The sequence below is a fragment of the Acinonyx jubatus genome, chromosome D4 (assembly GCF_027475565.1).
Source record: "Acinonyx jubatus isolate Ajub_Pintada_27869175 chromosome D4, VMU_Ajub_asm_v1.0, whole genome shotgun sequence".
Lineage (NCBI taxonomy): Eukaryota > Metazoa > Chordata > Mammalia > Carnivora > Felidae > Acinonyx > Acinonyx jubatus.
Window position 1 is genome coordinate 24,313,423 of NC_069391.1, and position 16,303 is coordinate 24,329,725.

At 44.5% G+C, this 16,303-nt stretch overlaps 2 protein-coding genes across 6 annotated transcripts in view; both read left to right on the top strand.

The window, feature by feature from the left end:
* The window catches only part of TMEM245 (transmembrane protein 245), a 100,696-nt gene extending 87,511 nt beyond the window's left edge, over positions 1–13,185 (top strand). For 2 of the 5 annotated variants that reach the window (XM_027034780.2, XM_053204838.1), the window contains one exon: positions 7,788–13,185. In XM_027034780.2, coding sequence (XP_026890581.1) covers positions 7,788–7,833 — 46 coding nt within the window. In that variant the 3' untranslated portion in view covers positions 7,834–13,185. Of the gene's footprint in view, positions 1–2,463; positions 3,554–7,787 lie in introns of those variants that run through there. The other 3 variants (XM_027034781.2, XM_027034778.2, XM_027034779.2) reach the window with 3 other exon arrangements.
* Positions 13,186–14,882: 1,697 nt separating this feature from the next.
* Positions 14,883–16,303, top strand: part of CTNNAL1 (catenin alpha like 1) — a 61,703-nt gene continuing 60,282 nt past the window's right edge. Inside the window, exon 1 of the mRNA XM_027034775.2 lies at positions 14,883–15,093. Coding sequence (XP_026890576.1) covers positions 14,971–15,093 — 123 coding nt within the window. The 5' untranslated portion in view covers positions 14,883–14,970. The remainder of the gene's footprint in view (positions 15,094–16,303) is intronic.

A 16,303-nucleotide genomic window follows, 5' to 3' on the forward strand; every position in this document is an offset into this window, starting at 1 on the left:
GTCTGGTTTATTGAGGTGTTATTTACATAGGTAAAATCTACCTTTTTAGGGTTCAGGTATTTATTAGTGTGTGTGTGTGTGTGTGTGTGTGTGTGTGTGTGTGTGTGTGTGAGAGAGATGCATAATAAATTACCACTAAGTTAGTGGCTTAAAACAACATACATTTATTACATTAAAGTTTTCATGGGTCGGGAGTTCGGGCACAGGGGGGCGGAAGTGTCTGCTTAGGCTCTGACAGGGCTGCAGTCAAGGTGTCAGTGGAGCTGGGGTTTCATCCGTGGGCTGGGTTTCAATCTTGCTTCTTGTTGGCAGAGTTCATTTTCTTGCAGGTGTAGAACTGAGACTTGCAGCTATCCATAGGCAGTTTCCTAACATGGCTGTTTGTGTCTTCGAGGCCAGCAGAAGAGCATTTTCCTGGCTTCTCTTTCTGACCACTAAGACTCCTTTTTATTTTTTTTTAATTTTTTTTTCAATGTTTGTTTATTTTTGAGACACAGAGAGACAGAGCATGAACAGGGGAGGGGCAGAGAGAGAGGGAGACACAGAATCTGAAACGGGCTCCAGGCTCTGAGCTGTCAGCACAGAGCCCGACGTGGGGCTGGAACTCACAGACCGTGAGATCATGACCTGAGCCGAAGTCGGACGCTTAACAGACTGAGCCACCCAGTGGTCCCTAAGACTCCTTTTTAAAGAGCTTGCCTGAATAGGTGTGGCCCACCCAGTATGCTCTGCTTTTGATTAATTTTTTTAATCCTTTTTTTTTTTTTTTTAAGTTTATTTACTTATTTTTGAGAGACAGAGAGCACAAGCAGGGGAGGGACAGAGAGGAGAGACAGAATCCCAAGCATTTTCTGCCAGTGATAGGGGCAGTTGGTTGGCCAGGTGGAGGTAGGTGAGGATATTGGAGCAGTGGAGTCGTGCTGCTTTTTAAACAGACTTTAAGACAGTTCTGCTGTATTTAGCCCCACCTAACACCACTTCCGGAAGTTTACTTGGTGTCACCAGTTCCTGAGCCTCATGAGAGATTTTATGGAATAAATCGAATAGTTTCCTGGCTTTTTCCACTACTGGTCTAGGATCAGCTTTTTAGGGTATGGTGGGTCAGAGCAGTTGTCCCATCTGCTTTCCATCTTCTAAAAGTTTATTGCTTTTGGGGCACCTGGATGGCTCAGTCAAAGCTTCCTGACTCTTGCTTTTCAGCTCAGGTCATGATCTTCGGTTTATGGAATTGAATCCCTCATCGGGCTCTGTGCTGACAGCATGGAACCTGCTTGGGATTCTCTTTCTCTCTCTCTCTCCCTCTCAAAATAAATAAACAAACATTAAAAATAAATGAATATGCTTTAAAGGTTTATTGCTCTTACCTCTTATATTCTCTTAAAAATTTTTTTTGCAGATAAATTTATGCCTTAAAAAAATTACCTTTACTGGCATTTTAATAGGGTTTTGAGAGGGCCTGAAGGAAACATGACTTCCAAACCTCACCCTTCAGTGGGAAGTCTAAAGGAGACCTTAAACAGTAACAAACATCACCTCTGCTGACACTTGCTGGGATGAAGTTCTGTGGTAAAACTTCATGTGTGTGATTTTATTTAATCTGTCCAGTGTTCACATATGAGGTTAGGAGCTGTAGGTTTCCATGTTTTATAGATGAGGGAATCAAGGCTTAGAGAGGTTAGCTTGCTCCTAGTCACATAGCTAAAAAGCAGGTGAGCTGGTGCCTTTGAACCAATGATCTTTCTCTTCCTTCGTGAGCCATCCTCCACCCTTCCACCAGAACAAATGTTTCCCTGTTTCCTACCTCGGGGAATGCTATACTCCACTTCCATATGTCAGTTTGTGGTCATTCTTCCTGCTCCCCGTCTCCTCAGTCACCACCCTTACCAAGTCCTGTCTGCTTTCCCTCAGATCTCTTCTTCCTCTGTGTCTGAGGCCCTGAGAGAACGCCCGTATGGCAGCAGCTCAGACAGCTCGAGGAAACATGTCAGGATCAGATCATGTAGGGTCTTGCAGGCCACGTCAAGGACTTTGATCTTCCTCCTAAAGCCAACGGGAGGCCATTTTTGTGGCCATGCCCCTGGTCTGAGCTGGGCGCAGCTGCTGCGTTTCTCACCTGGACTGTGTGGTCATCGTGGTCTCTAACCAGTCTCCCAGCCTCCTCTCTCACGGTTCTCTAGTTCCTTCACACTGCAGCTCACTTGTTCTCTTCCAAACGCAAGCACATCTGATCACAATACTCACTTACCAAAAATGGCCTCCCGTTGGTTTTAGGAGGAAGATCAAAGTCCTTGACGTGGCTTGCGAGATCCTGCATGACCTGATCCTGACACGTTTGTTCTTGCTGTCTGAGCTGCTGCCACACTGGCGTTCTCTCAGGGCCTCAGACACAGCAGGCTTGCTGCGGTGCGATAGCAGAGGCTGGATGGTGACATTTCATTAGGCAGACATACCTTCTGTTTGCAGAGGCAGGCACTGGCAGCTGACGGTACCCATCTGCGAGACTGCTTCTGTGTACTCCCATCTGTCTTCAGACGGATCGACAACTATCCACCTAAGGAAGAACGAAGGGGGTAGGGCCCCCTTTCTTTGATATTCAGTGTTGATAGTGGTGTTTGCAGTATGATGGGGGTGGATGTCACGGACACCGCACAGTGTAAGGCTCCCAACTATTTTGGCCTTGATTCAGTAATTTGAGCACATCACCTCCTCTGTTCTCTGTCGACACTGGGGCTGTCTGGGAGGTGTGGGGGAGGGCAAAAACTCTCCTGCAGTCATGTGTCTTACAGTACTTCCTTGACTTTTAGACAGGATATTCAGATTTGCTTTGATATACTTATTTTACTTCTACCAAAACTGAGCAGCAAAACCTGCAAGAAGGAAGTAGGAACATATCCCAGGGACTCCTCCAGGAATGCTGTTCTCTGTATTAAGGTTTTCCTTCCCTCTGTCACATCATGACAGTACGGAGTGCGACGCTGGAATGTGGTCCTTTAGGAACTCAACTTAATCTTTCACTAGCAGGAGTTATTAGTAGCCCATTGCTGTTTTTAGAAGCATTCTTTTAATCAGAGTGTGAATATCTTTCATAGTTTAATTTCTGAAGTTAAATCAAAAATGAGTGTCATGTTGTAAAAGAAATTTAGTAATTAAACTAAGGTTTAATGCGTCCAACTTTATACAGCAAGAAGTTTTTTTTTCCTTGTCTTTGCAAAATGAGCTACGAAGGTGTTCTCCAAAAAGTATCACCACTGCCACAGACCTTTACGTTAACGTTCAGAATATCAGCTGGAGTGCCCCTCACTCCCTGTCATGCTAGTTTGGGCTAACAAGGAAAGAAAGAGAATTGAAGGAGGGAAGGGACGTACTTGGCTCACGCTCTGTTCACTGCTGGCTCTCCTTTGCTTCTGTCACTTGAAAACATCCTGAATCCTCTCATTCCTCTGTATTTCCAGTGGTGTAACCCAGTGCTGGGGTTACTCAGTAGCCTCTCCACTGGTCTCTGCACTCTGCTCTGTAGTGCAGCCTCTCTGGTTTTCCTTTCTTCTTCTTCTTTTTTTTAATAATGTGTTTTTTTATTTTTGAGAGAAAGAGAGAGAGTGCAAGCAGGGGAGGGGCAGAGGGACAGGGAGACACAGAATCCGAAGCAGGCTCCAGGCTCCAAGCTGTCAGCACAGAGCCCGACGGAAGGCTCGAACTCATGAGCTGCGAGATCATGACCTGAGGTGAAGTCGGACGCTTAGCCTCCTGAGCCACCCAGGTGCCCCGCCTCTCTGGTTTTTCTGAGGCATACATGTTATGTGTGTCTACTGATAAAATTCCCACAGTAGCTTCCATGGCCTTCAAGATAGAGTGGGGACTTCAGGTTGGCCCATCAGACTTCCTTCCTGCCTTCTGTCTATATCTGTAGACTCTTCTCCCTCTCCGCTGCCATACTGAACTTGTTTTAGTTCTCTGTTTTAGTTCTCTGAAGTCATTGTCATCTTTGCACATGTTTTCCCTCTTTGTAAAGAATACCACACCCTTTCCAGCCAAGCCCGGTACCGTGGCCTGTCCTCAGAGTACTCTTCTTCAGAGAAGCATTGCCAGAACTCTCTGGGCTAGGTAAGATGTCCCTGCTTCATGGTCTCCCTGCCCCACAGCATCTTGTACTTATCCTGTTGGAACTTAACACACATTATATTTGTGTAGGTTTAATTAATTGTCTTTCCTAGTCACCAGGAAGCTTTCTCAAAGTAGGCACTATGTCTCATCTGTTTGCCACTCTTTTACCATTCTTAGCATGACGTCCGGCACATAGAAAATGCCCAGTGAACATTTGATGAATTCATAGGTTAGTGAAACCAAGAACAGATCAGAGAAGAAGATTTTTGCAATATCACCTTGAGGCTGACAAAAGAGGATGGAACACAGTGAACCCCAGCCTTAGAGCTGTGTTCCAAATTAGTTGGAAAGGAAGGGATGTGCATAATAGTGATGACATGTGCTCTGTCACACGATTGTGTACCTGTGTGCTAAGTGAGGGTTTAGGAAATAGACACTCAGCTATGCCAGGCCAACTAAGTCAGTTAAAGCTTTTTATTTTTAAATGTCCAAAATTTATTCTGTATTTCTAGGAAGAAAGGAGTCAACAGCTCTTGAGATGTTAAATCAGAACAAGTTTAAACATTTACATAAAGGAATTTTTAAAAATCTCACTGAAACTTTGAGGGAGGAAGATTCAGAAACATTGTGAAGGAGCAAGGGATTGTAAATGAGAAATCACACCACACAGTCTCCATTGCCATTAAAGGAACTGTAAAATGTTAATAGCAGTCTCTGTCCTTCCAGGCACATGTCCTATTCTGCATTTCTTGCTCTTATATGAGAAATCTTACCACTGTAGTTCTTTTTTTTTTTTTTTTTTTAAGTTTATTTATTTTGAGAGAAAGATTGCACAAGCAGGGGAGGGGCAGAGAGGGAGGGAGAGAGAGTATCCCAAGCAGGCTCTGTGCTGTCAGCGCAGAGCCTGACTCAGGGCTCTGTCTCACGAACCTTGAGATCATGATCTGAGTAAAAAATCCAGAGTCAGACACTTAACTGACTGAGCCACCCAGGCGCCCCCACCACTGTAGTTCTTAGCATAATGATCCCTATGGTTTGGAAAAGAATATTGTATTTAGATGATTGAGTAGGACATTTACCACTTCTAGAAATACTGTCAATGCAGTATTCTCCCTTTGTTTCTTCCTACTCTAGGAAGTTCAAGTTTAATGAGCCCTGCTGATTAGTTAGCTCAACGCCTCTCAATGAGGACCGAAATAAATCATTTCTGTGTTGCTAGATTAGAGAGTTTGTTTTCCGAGATATACAGGTTTGTTGAACATCAGTGTTAGTTCTGTAGGCTTCTACCCCCTACCCTCACGCACACACTCCCCTACCATCACCACTGTAAACATCTAGAGAAGATAGAATGTTGAGTTAGAAAACTGTAAATAACTTTTCTCAGCTTGCTTCACTTTGTTTTCTTTTTTCTGGGTCCTTTTGGAGGCCTTCTTGGCCTGAGGGCTGAACTGAATAGTAGGTATAAATTTCAAGGTTACAGCTAAGCTTACTTGTCAACAGAAAGCAGTCACCAGGCCAACCACACTCTTAATCTTATTTCATGCATCTTTGCCCTGAGGCAGAAATTTCCATTCACAATTTAGAGGAGTTGAACAGAGATTCAAATTTGCAGGTATCTTAGAAATGTGAAAAGATGTCACAGGATGAATTTAGAAACCTGTTTGTTGCATATTGGGAAATGCCTTTTAATATTGGCCAGTTTTGGGTTATTGGTTTTAAAGATTTTCCAGGGGTCCCTAAATTGAGTACTATTTATGAAATTCATGTCATCTGAGACAGCTTGTAGACAACTGTACGCAAATGTAAGAACACAAATTTAGGTGAGATTGTGAAAAATAGATACATAGTCAGCTAGGGGCAGTGGTTGGGGGGGGCGGGGGGGGGGCATGAGTTTTGCTCCCATCAGGAGATACTTGACAATGTATAGAGACGTTTTGATTGTCACAAGTTCAGATAGAGGCAGCAATGCTGCTAAACATCCGAATAGTGCACAGAAATGTTGATGGTGCTGCTGTTGAGAAACCCCAATTTGATGTGCGGAGAGATAGTAACACATATAAAATCTGTGTGTATATAAATCTTTGTTTTGGGGGATTTCATTCAGAGTGTAAAAAATATTTAAGGAAACAAAATTCATTCCAATTCTTTGACCTGCCAGCATATATTTAACATTGTGAGTTTGGCCACGACATATGCAAACCCTTTCAAAGCCATAGCCTGGAAGCTTGTCCACTCCTCAGAGCTGTTCCTTTGGAAGCGGAGCTGTGCTAGTTAGGGGTGCGTGTTGGAGGGATGAGGGGTTAGGGCGCCCACCGGTGAGGCAGCCTGGAGATAACAGAGCATCCTTGAATGTAATCTCTCTTCTCTAAGATTCTACCTGTGCCCTCTTGATTCTGAAGTACTTCGTAGCTCGTGCTAGAGTGTTAGTCTTTACCTCTGCTCCACCCCGCTGGCCCTCCTCATTGTGTGAAAAGAACATTGAGAACACAAAGGAGTAAGGTAAAAGGGGTAAGAGAGGTGGCATGAATGTGGAACTGAAGCCGAAGTTCAGATTATTTGCTTTATGTATCTGCACCCAATGACAACTTCTTGTCATCTTTTGTTTCTACAACTGAATTGGTCTCTGAATTTTTTGGAATAGTTTCCTTACAGTCTACTTTGGGTCTATTTGTAATGAGAACATTGAGTAATCTGTTTTCAGTAACCAACACTTGGTTATAGGTATGAAAATAAAATGGGCTTTATTCGATGGATAAATAAACTAAGACGGTTCAACATATTACAGTGATGTGGCTGCAAATTGATATAACTTGGAGACTTGAGAATTGTTCTGAAAAATGTAAACATTTTAACTTAACTATTTTTCTGAGTTCCTAGTTGGTGATTATGTTGTAAAGGAACATCACTTCTGCCTGAAAGGGTGATACATGTGTGCTTTGTCTCTTTATCATTTAAGATAGATTTGACTGTATATAAGCAGAAAAACAAAAAGCGAGAAACCCCACCATCAACAGAACTCAAAATAACAGTGGCTTAGAACTGTGAGCTAGAGGTTTATTTCTTAGGCAAAAGAAGCCAGAGGTAGGCAGTCTGGGGCTCGTATGACTGTCCCACAAACATTTAGTCTTGAATCCTGTTCTGCCTGCCTTGGCATGAGGTCTTTTCGTGTAAGATGGGTTCTTGAGCACATCATTGATAAACTCTGACCTGGCTACTGCAGATACAGACCTGACTGGGTGACATCCTCCTAGCCTGGGCATGTAAATGATGTAGCAGAGGTGAGCTAGCTACAGCAGTCCTGAGGTCGGCACCTTGGATATGTAGCAGACCACATCCAGCCAGACCAGATATTAGGAGTCTGGGGAAATCATCTTGGAAGGGAGACCATGGACCCAGCAACAAACTAGAGTTCTTGTTACCAAAAACAGAGATAACTAGCAGACTTTGAAGTAATACTCAGTGAAAGTCTTAGCAAAAAATAGTGACTATCTGACCTCATCAGGGCTCTCTGGTTATAAAAATAAGATATTGTTCTATGGCAACTAACTACTGGTTGGATACTGTTTTGGTTTTGTTTTGTTTTGTTTTGTTTTTTCATGTATCTCTTTGGTTTTATCCCCCCTCCCCCCCGCCCCCCATCCCTTTTCCAAAAGCAGAACTAATCGTTCTCCTCTTTTCTCCTTCAGGACTTTTCATGATATTTCTGAGGATCTGAAATCTTCAGTAGACTGACATGGTTTCCCCCGCAGTGATTTCTGTAGGAGGCTCCGTCTTGATAGTGAGTTCAGCTCAGCTGTGGCCTTCTGTCCTTTCATCCGTGCCTAGCAAGCAGAGCCCGGAAAAGAAGCAGAACCCTCCTGGCCTTCCCTACAGAATGCCTGGACTAGAGCTCGCTGTGGGGTGCTTTCCATTTTAAAGCACGGCTTTAGAGCTCAGAATTGTGGTTTGCTCACTTAATTGTTGCTAGGATGGCTTGAAGAGTTTCGATTTATACACTGGTACCATGGCTTGAAGTTTCCCACTTTGGTTATCTATATTATTATAATATGTATTTATAAAGTTATTTCAAGAGCCCTAAACTACCTGCTGTTAAAAGTAGTTACAGTGTAATTTTCTCCTGCTTTAAGGAATCTGTTCTTAAACTTTTCTATGGTCGTCACTTTTTAATGAAGAGGGTTTTCACTTTTGAATTTGCAGTTTCTTGAGCAGGAAAAAGGAGTCGTCTTCCCTTCTTCCACCGTGTGTGGTCCCCTTTGTAAGAAAGAACAAATCTTAAGTGTAAGACGGGGTGGCTTATTTGAATGTCAGTTAGTTGTGTGTTACAGCCATAGGAGACACAGAAAGACTGTCTCCCCCCCCCCCCCCCCCCGCCTTTCTCTTCCTTCCATCCGCCATTACACTATGACCAACTTTCTAAAACTTGGTTGACCACTTTGAAGTAAAATACTGATTAAGCTGCTATTAATGGTAACAGTATGACAGAATTCACGTTGTGGTTCAGTTTTTCTTTCCAGATACTTTAAGTGAAAAATCTCAGGAGTAGCAGTTCTCTGAGTTGTTGAATGTATCCCTGTTTGCTTATTTGAAATTCTGCCAATTAGTTACTTATTAGCAGTAGAATGTTACATTTATGTAGTATTTTTCCATCACTTAGCACAGTGCCTTGCACATAAGACTCTAGATGAAGGCTTGTTGAATTATGACTTTTTTAAGTATCTCAGCTATCACAATAACCAGCACAGCGCTTTACATCTTACAAGTCGTTTTGCGCATATTTTTTCACAGCCACTCCCCATCAGCTTTCATGTAGCTTTATATTATTTTAGAACTGTTTCATACAGCTGGGGAAACTAAGGTTCAGAAAAATTTAGTAAGATTTTTACCTCAAATCTTTCTGACTTAATAGTCTGCGGACCGTGCTGTACTGTAACATTTCTTCCAGTATCTTCCACAGTTTTCCTAGTGTTTGTCCTACAGTTAATGACAAGGCTGGGACTGGAACCTAGCTCTTAGCTCTGTGCCCTTTCCACTGTATAATGCAATCATTAGGCTCTTTATCTGTCCCCAAGGGAATATGGAGGAGAAAGGGTTCCTAAGTATCAAAGACCTCCCTTTGGAAAACGAAGGTAGAAGTCTTTTTTTTTTTTTTTCTAAAACATTGTCTCCCTAAAGCATAGTTAATAATAATTAGCTTAAATTTATTCTGATATTACTTAAGAAATTAGGTCCATCTAGGAAAGAGGCTACTGTGAGGGCTTGACTTTATACAGTAGACTACATGCAGGTCTCTTATTTTTGCTGTCACAATCTGATGTTACACCGAGTGTTCCTTTGGCCACTAACTGACTTCTGCTTTTCTTCAGTCATTTGTTCAGGAAAACTTGTCAAGAGTTTGCCAGCTCTGGTTCCCATGCCAAGTACTGTCCAGGGTGCCACAGGCAATCATAAGAAGCTCTTCTCTCACCTTGAATCTTGGCCACATCATGTGCATTACTAAAATTAAAATTTTTGCATTAAAAGGCTTAAAGAAATCATTTGTTTTTTTTTAATTGTATGCTGGTTAAGTTTATAGCTATAGTTGGCACATAGTCAAAAGAGAGAAGTATTATATACACGGTGAGTTTCGTCTGCAGATACAAATTATGTTCCTCTAAAGTTTTTTTAGCTGTATGAAGTGTTACTGAAAAAACTAACCTCGAGCTAATGTATGGCTGTTGCTGGTCATAATTACTGGTATAAATACCAGGATCATAGAAGGGAACTTAGAGCCCTAAGACAAGATTTTAGAGCTGCCAAAATTGACAATGACATCGTATCACCTGAAATATCAGGAGCAGAGGTACCCCCAGAGTGCTACACAGTCCTCATCAGGAGACTAGAACTGCCCCAGTGCTCCAGCGACCGCGTAATGACTCAGAAAGTCAGCCAGCTCTGGGACGTCTTCCTGGAACCCCCAAACAGAAACACATCTCTTTGGACATAGTGAAGAGGGTTTACAGAAGTTTCACAGGACACAGATCATGTGGTGTGAAAAGGGGCGAGTCTCGAGCTCTGGTCTCAGAAATGACGTGTCCCCGATTCTCAGTTAGGGTTTGTCCCAGAAAAAGTCTCCCTAGGAGCAGACAGTGCATTGATGAAGTGGCTTCTGTAAAAACGGATCCAGAAATCTTACCACAATGTCTTACATTTATTTTATAGCTTCATTAAAGATTAGTTTTAAGTTCATATTCACTAGTTCAGTTGTAAACCAAATCGGGGGGATGGGAGAAAATGAAAGTCTCCACACAGATGTGCTCCTCTCTTTTCTGAGAAAGAATAAGGTATAGGGTTTTTAGCATAAACTCCATGCCCTATAAATTCTTCTTCGGTTCCAAAATTCCTGTCACATTCGCTGTTCCTGGAAGTGATCTCTTGTCAGACTGCCTGAGATACAAGTCTTATTTATGTTTAAATTTGTGAGGATTCCTAACACTCTCTTCCATTAGAGGTAGTTAGCTGGCAGAATTTTCCTGTGACTTGTGACACTGGTGTAGACGGACTCTTGACAAGGTCAAGAAGTGTAATGGAGGCTTGCTGTATTTAAACTCAGAACCTTTGGAAATAGCAGCTGCATATTCCAGTTAAAGGGTGGCTAAAGGGCTTGCAGCTGAGGTCCTCTGGCTAATGTTGGTCTTAAATACCCATTGTGACCCTAATCCTACCCCTAGTTCCCACATTGGTTGCATTTAGTGCTTCAGGATGTGTCACTACTGGGCAAGAGATACTCAGAGATTCAGGCCATGAAGGGTTTCATTAGAGCAAAGGAATTTTAGTGAGCTATCCAGGGCTCTCAACCTCAGGGTTTATAGGAAAAACCCCTTCATAACTTCCCATCCTCTGGTCCTGACTGGCAGTTTCCTCTCTGGGTCTTTCGAGACCCTTACAAGAGTATTATAGTAGGCATTTCACATTGGAAATAGCCTATGGCAGTATATTCCAAGTGTTAGTTCCAGCTAAGAGCAAGTACTTTTTTTTTTTTTTTTTTTAACATTTATTTATTTTTGAGACAGAGAAAGAGAGAGAGAGCATGAACAGGGGAGGGTCAGAGAAAGAGGGAGACACAGAATCTGAAACAGGCTCCAGGCTCTGAGCTGTCAGCACAGAGCTCGACGCGGGGCTCGAACCCATGGACTGCGAGATCATGGCCTGAGCCGAAGTCAGACGCTTAACCGACTGAGCCACCCAGGTGCCCCCAAGTACTTGATTTTTTATTAATTTTTTGTCCTTACACAATTGCCATCAAAATATATTAATTGAGGACCTGCAAAAATATGCACATGCTAACTGAAACCAGTGAGCAGTTATTTTTTGACAGTTTAAAAATAATCAAAAGAATTGTAAATCAAGATGTTCTCTCTACTAGAGTCATAAAAATTCTGTGCCAGAATGGGCTTCTATAATTAGGTGATCCTGTCATTTTTCTAGGGGAGAAAAATCCATAGGCTTTTCTAGCACAGAGCTAGTAACAATTCTGAGTAGAATGCGGTTCTTTTGTCTCTCTTTTTTTTTAATGTTTATTTACTTTTGAGAGAGTGAGTGGGGAGGGGCAGAGAGAGAGGGAGACAGAATTCCACGCAGGCTCTGCACAGACAGCAGAGAGCCCGATGCAGGGCTCGAACCCACAAACCGTGAGATCATGACCTAAGCTGAAGTCAGACCCTTAACCTACTGAGTCACCCAGGTGCCCCCAGTGTTTTGTTTTGTTTTGTTTTTCTCTTAGCCCATTGTTCTACTTCTCTCCCCTTTCCCTTTTGGTTGAGCAGCTTTTGGAAAAATGTGTTCCTTATGGCAGTAGTTCCAAGGGATGTTATTAGATGTTATAAGAAGTGTATATGAAGGGAAGGGACTCTATGGTCAGTTAAAATTGAGGAATTCTGAGTTTGTTTCCTTTCAGTGGGACTTCCTAGAGTTTTTAAACCTGTTAAATATTGTGAATTTATGAGGGGACAAAGACTGTTTACTAGACTTACTTGACCTTAAACTGCTCCCCTGCCCTCCCCCTCTTAGCAGAGCTTCTCCAAGGACTTCTTGTCCTTTGGGAAACATGGCTTTTGAGGAAGTTTACAGCTCTTTTAGGAGACATCCTTAATGGAAACCCTGAATGGTAAATCTATTACCATGGTTCCATGTAAACTGTAATAAATCTCAGAGTTTAATGAGATACCAGAAAGAAAACATATTTGCTGTTCAGAGCTATACATAAAGTATAGAGATTCTTTTCCACCTATTACGGTGTGTAAAATCAGTATTTGTGTTTAGTTTTGCAAGTTTTTCAAGAATCTATTAATGTGCAAATATAGTGGTGGTATATTGATATTACATTTTAATAATGCTTTTGTATGTCACTTTATAGTTTTCAGACTGCTCTCATAACAACCCTGTGAGATAGGCAGGTGTTAAGTATTATTGAATGAGGCATTGGAGGCTCAGAAAGTTTTTTTTTGTGTGTGTGATTTTTCCCTTAAGTTTATACCACAAAATTATGGAGCCAGAATTCACTTGCAGAACTTCTGACTCCAAGTCCAGAGTTCTTTCCTCCACACCTGGTTTCTTATTTTAATTCTTGCTTTATATCTTAAAATGAAAGGTGTGGAAGTGAATCTTCAAATAACATCATGTTGGCTTATTATCAAATCCTGTTTCTTTTCTTTTTTTTTTTTTTTTTTTTTTTTTTTTTTTTTTTGCAGTGGCCCAGAAAGTGTAACTCTTATAGCTATCCCAAAGAAAATCCTTTTTCTGTCCTTTGTAGTGCTCCTTGTTTGGGTGACTGGAGGATATTTCAGATACCATTTGATTTTAAAACCAAGACTAGGTGTATAGTTGTAATTGCCTATATAACTTTTGGAAAGGTATCATCTCTGCATTCTCAGGCAAAGTAGAGATGGTTTGAAGGCAAAAAGAGTTTGTTCAAATACAATACATATTCTTTATTCTCACACAGAGCCTACTTCTTAGCTTTAACTTGCTTTGACAACCTACTGATGTAACTTCTTTGTACATGTGAAATATTTATATTTTGAAATAAAATTACGAGTGTTAAATGAATCAGGTGGTAAACTTAGTCTCATTTCTGTTGAGAAATTTGATCTTCAGTGAAGTGAAGATACATCTGTCTCTTACTTAGGCCTTAAATATTTTCCTTTGGCACCAATGCCTACACTGAATTTTTATGTAACATGGGCAACTTACATAAGGGAAGATATGTCTGGAGAGTGGATGCTGGGCACCTTAAAGAGGTGAAAAGGTCCAACGCTGAGGCTGGAGCCCTCAGTGCACTCGTGAAGGTGGCCTTGGTAGACAAGGAAGTGGTAAGGTAAGTGGCTGGGGAGTAAGAATCCGAGGAAAAGCTGGTCAAAGGAACTGCACATTTTGCATGAAGAAAACAAGCCCATGTTAATGGCTATCTTCAATAGCAAAGATAAATGTGCAGCACTGGCAGATGGAGCTGAACCCCCACATGGGAAGCACATTTCAACAAGTGCTTGGAAAGAGCCTCTGACACTTGGAGCTGGTGGTATTCTCATCTATCTGACATCGATGGAGAAATGATCCTGGCAAAAGTGAAAGGGTGGACTCACCAGCTTTGGATTATGTTCTGCTCTGCTAGTTGCTTATTGGCAGATAGGCTAGTTCACAAATATTTCTCCATGCTTCTCAGTCTATTGCTTGAGCCTAGGACCCCTTCACTGGGTGTGTTTCTGACAGCTGCCTTTTTGGCTTTGCTTCTGGAACTCCTGAGGAAAGGGGTGTTCAGCCCTCCCTCCCATCTGATCATGCGGGGGCTCCCTGATAGCTTTACCTTTAAGTGAGTTTAACCAGAAATATACACTAATGGTCTTTTTTTTTTTTTTTTTTTAAGAGAGAGCACCCACAAGTAGGGGAGACGGGCAGGGGGAAGGGGGAGGGAGGAAGAGAGGGAGAGAGAGTATCTTAAGCAGGGTCCAGGCTCAGCCCAGAGCCCCACATGGGGCTTGATCTCATGATCCTGGGATCACAACCTGAACCAAAATCAAGAGTCAGAGCCTCAACCAACTGAGCTGACCGATCTTTTCAGTCAATAAACACCTATTAGGAAACTGCTCTGGCGTAGCCCTAGGAAAAGTAATTCTGAAAAGTAGTTTTAAAATGTAAAAGTGTTGAACAGTAGATGAAGCTACCCATATGCTCTAGTTAATTTCCTTTTGAAAAGTAGCCTGAAAGATACCCAAATCACTGTCTCCTTGCCAAGTACCCAGGTACCCCTTAAGACTGCATCATCATATGTTTCATGCTCAATCGAGCCCAAATTATGAGAAAGGGTCAGAAGAGGAGCAGGGGGAAATAGGACCTTCCGGAGAAGCTCCAGAAAGACGCTTTACCGGTAGAATTCCTGTCTCAGGGTAGAAGACCCTTCCTACGCACCGGACTGTGGTTCTGCTCTACCAGTTAGTTCAGCTTCCAGAAGTCATCGTGGGAATCGGAGTTAGAACGAGTCACCTATCAGGAGGACGAAACGCTTTGCTAGGGACGATTGTCCTTGCTTCGGTAAGAGGCCACGTGGCCGTGGGAGGCTGGCAGGTGTCTGGTTTAATCAGTCCTGGCGAGAGAGAGAGACGGGGCGAGGAAGGGGGACAGACAGAGACTGACCCTCTCGCAGGGCGACAGGGCGAACCCTAGACCCGAGCGCGCGGGGGCGTGGCCTCCGGGGGGCGTGGCCTCCGGGGGCGTGGCCCCCGCGGGGGCGGGGCCTCGGGGCGGCGCGGGTGCATTGCCGCCGCCGCGGGCGTGCTGGCTGGCGGGCGGCGGGCCCGCAGTGGCTCGGCGTCCCGGCTGCGCGACGGGCCGAGCGCTATGGCCGCCTCTTTGGGCCCGGCCGGCGTCGGCGGCGCCGGCCCGTCGGGCTTCGCCTTCGACTCGGGACTCGAGATCAAAACTCGCTCGGTGGAGCAGACGCTGCTCCCGCTGGTCTCTCAGGTAAAGTGGCATCCGGAGCCGCCCCTCGTCTCCCTCCGGCCGCGGCCGCGATGGCGGCGGCCGCTCGCACGGCCCCGGGGCCGGGTCGGGCCCTGCGGGAGGCAGCCGCTGCCCCACATTCCGCACCGGGACTGCGGCGTCGGGTCGGGCGGCCCGTCTGAGGCATGGGGGCCCGCCTCGGCCGCGGCGGCGGCGTTGGTCCGGACCATCCGAAATCCGGCGGGGAGGCCGCCTGGGCTGAGGGGCGGGGAGCCCCCCGCCGACCCGAGAGCCCCGCAGGCAGGTGCGCCGCCCGGCCTGCCCCACGGGACCCGCTCGGCTAGCCCTGCCCCTCCCCCCGGGCCCGCGAAGCCCTCCCCCATCCCCGGCTCCCCGGAGGCCCCCCACGTTTGCATCCCCAGTGCACCCCGCGACTGCCGGCCGCTCCGGCTGGGGCATTCCTGCCGGCCTCCAAGTCCGGCGTGCGCTCCCCGAGGCCTTTGTCCCCTTCCCTGCGCGTGTCTGCTCGCTGGGCTCCCGGGCACCCCGGGCCACCCTGCCTGCCCCTGCCCCTTAACCTGCCGGCTCGCTTCAGGCGCCCTTTGTCTGGCCTCGTTGGAGTGAGGTGAAGCACTGTCTGATAGTTGATCCGGATGCACATCTTTTTGCCCCAAATCCCGTCTGGGATGTATGCTTTATTGTATTCGTTGGTCATAACACAAGTCCGGAATCAGCTAATCGACGCGCCGAGTTTTAGAGAACTTTTTGTTCCTGGGAGCCGAGTTCTACGCAGCCTGAGGGCTAGAATTCCTCACCTAGATCTTGTTGAAATGTGCCAGGCTCCGTGGAGAGGGAAGAATTCTGTGCCTTCAGGAGCGCGTTGGCGATGTGTGACTCACAACTAGATTGTAACGTCTTGATGACTCACGCTGGTATTGCCAAGACTTTAGAAGTACTGGGAATCCTAAAGGTTATCTGACTCTAAATTTAAAAAAAAAAAAAAAAAAAAATCTTTCTTACAGCATCCTTTGCACCTGGTCACCAGGCTCCTGCTTCAACATGTTCAGTGATGGGGCGCCTGTAGCTGTTCCCTAGAATTTTAAATGCTGTCTCTTCTCCATCCCAGCCCTCCACATATTTAAAAATAGCAGTCACACGTGTCTCTAGATTCCTGTTATGCTGATTAAATAAACAGCTCCGTTTTCTTTACCTGTGCTCACTTTTAGCCTGG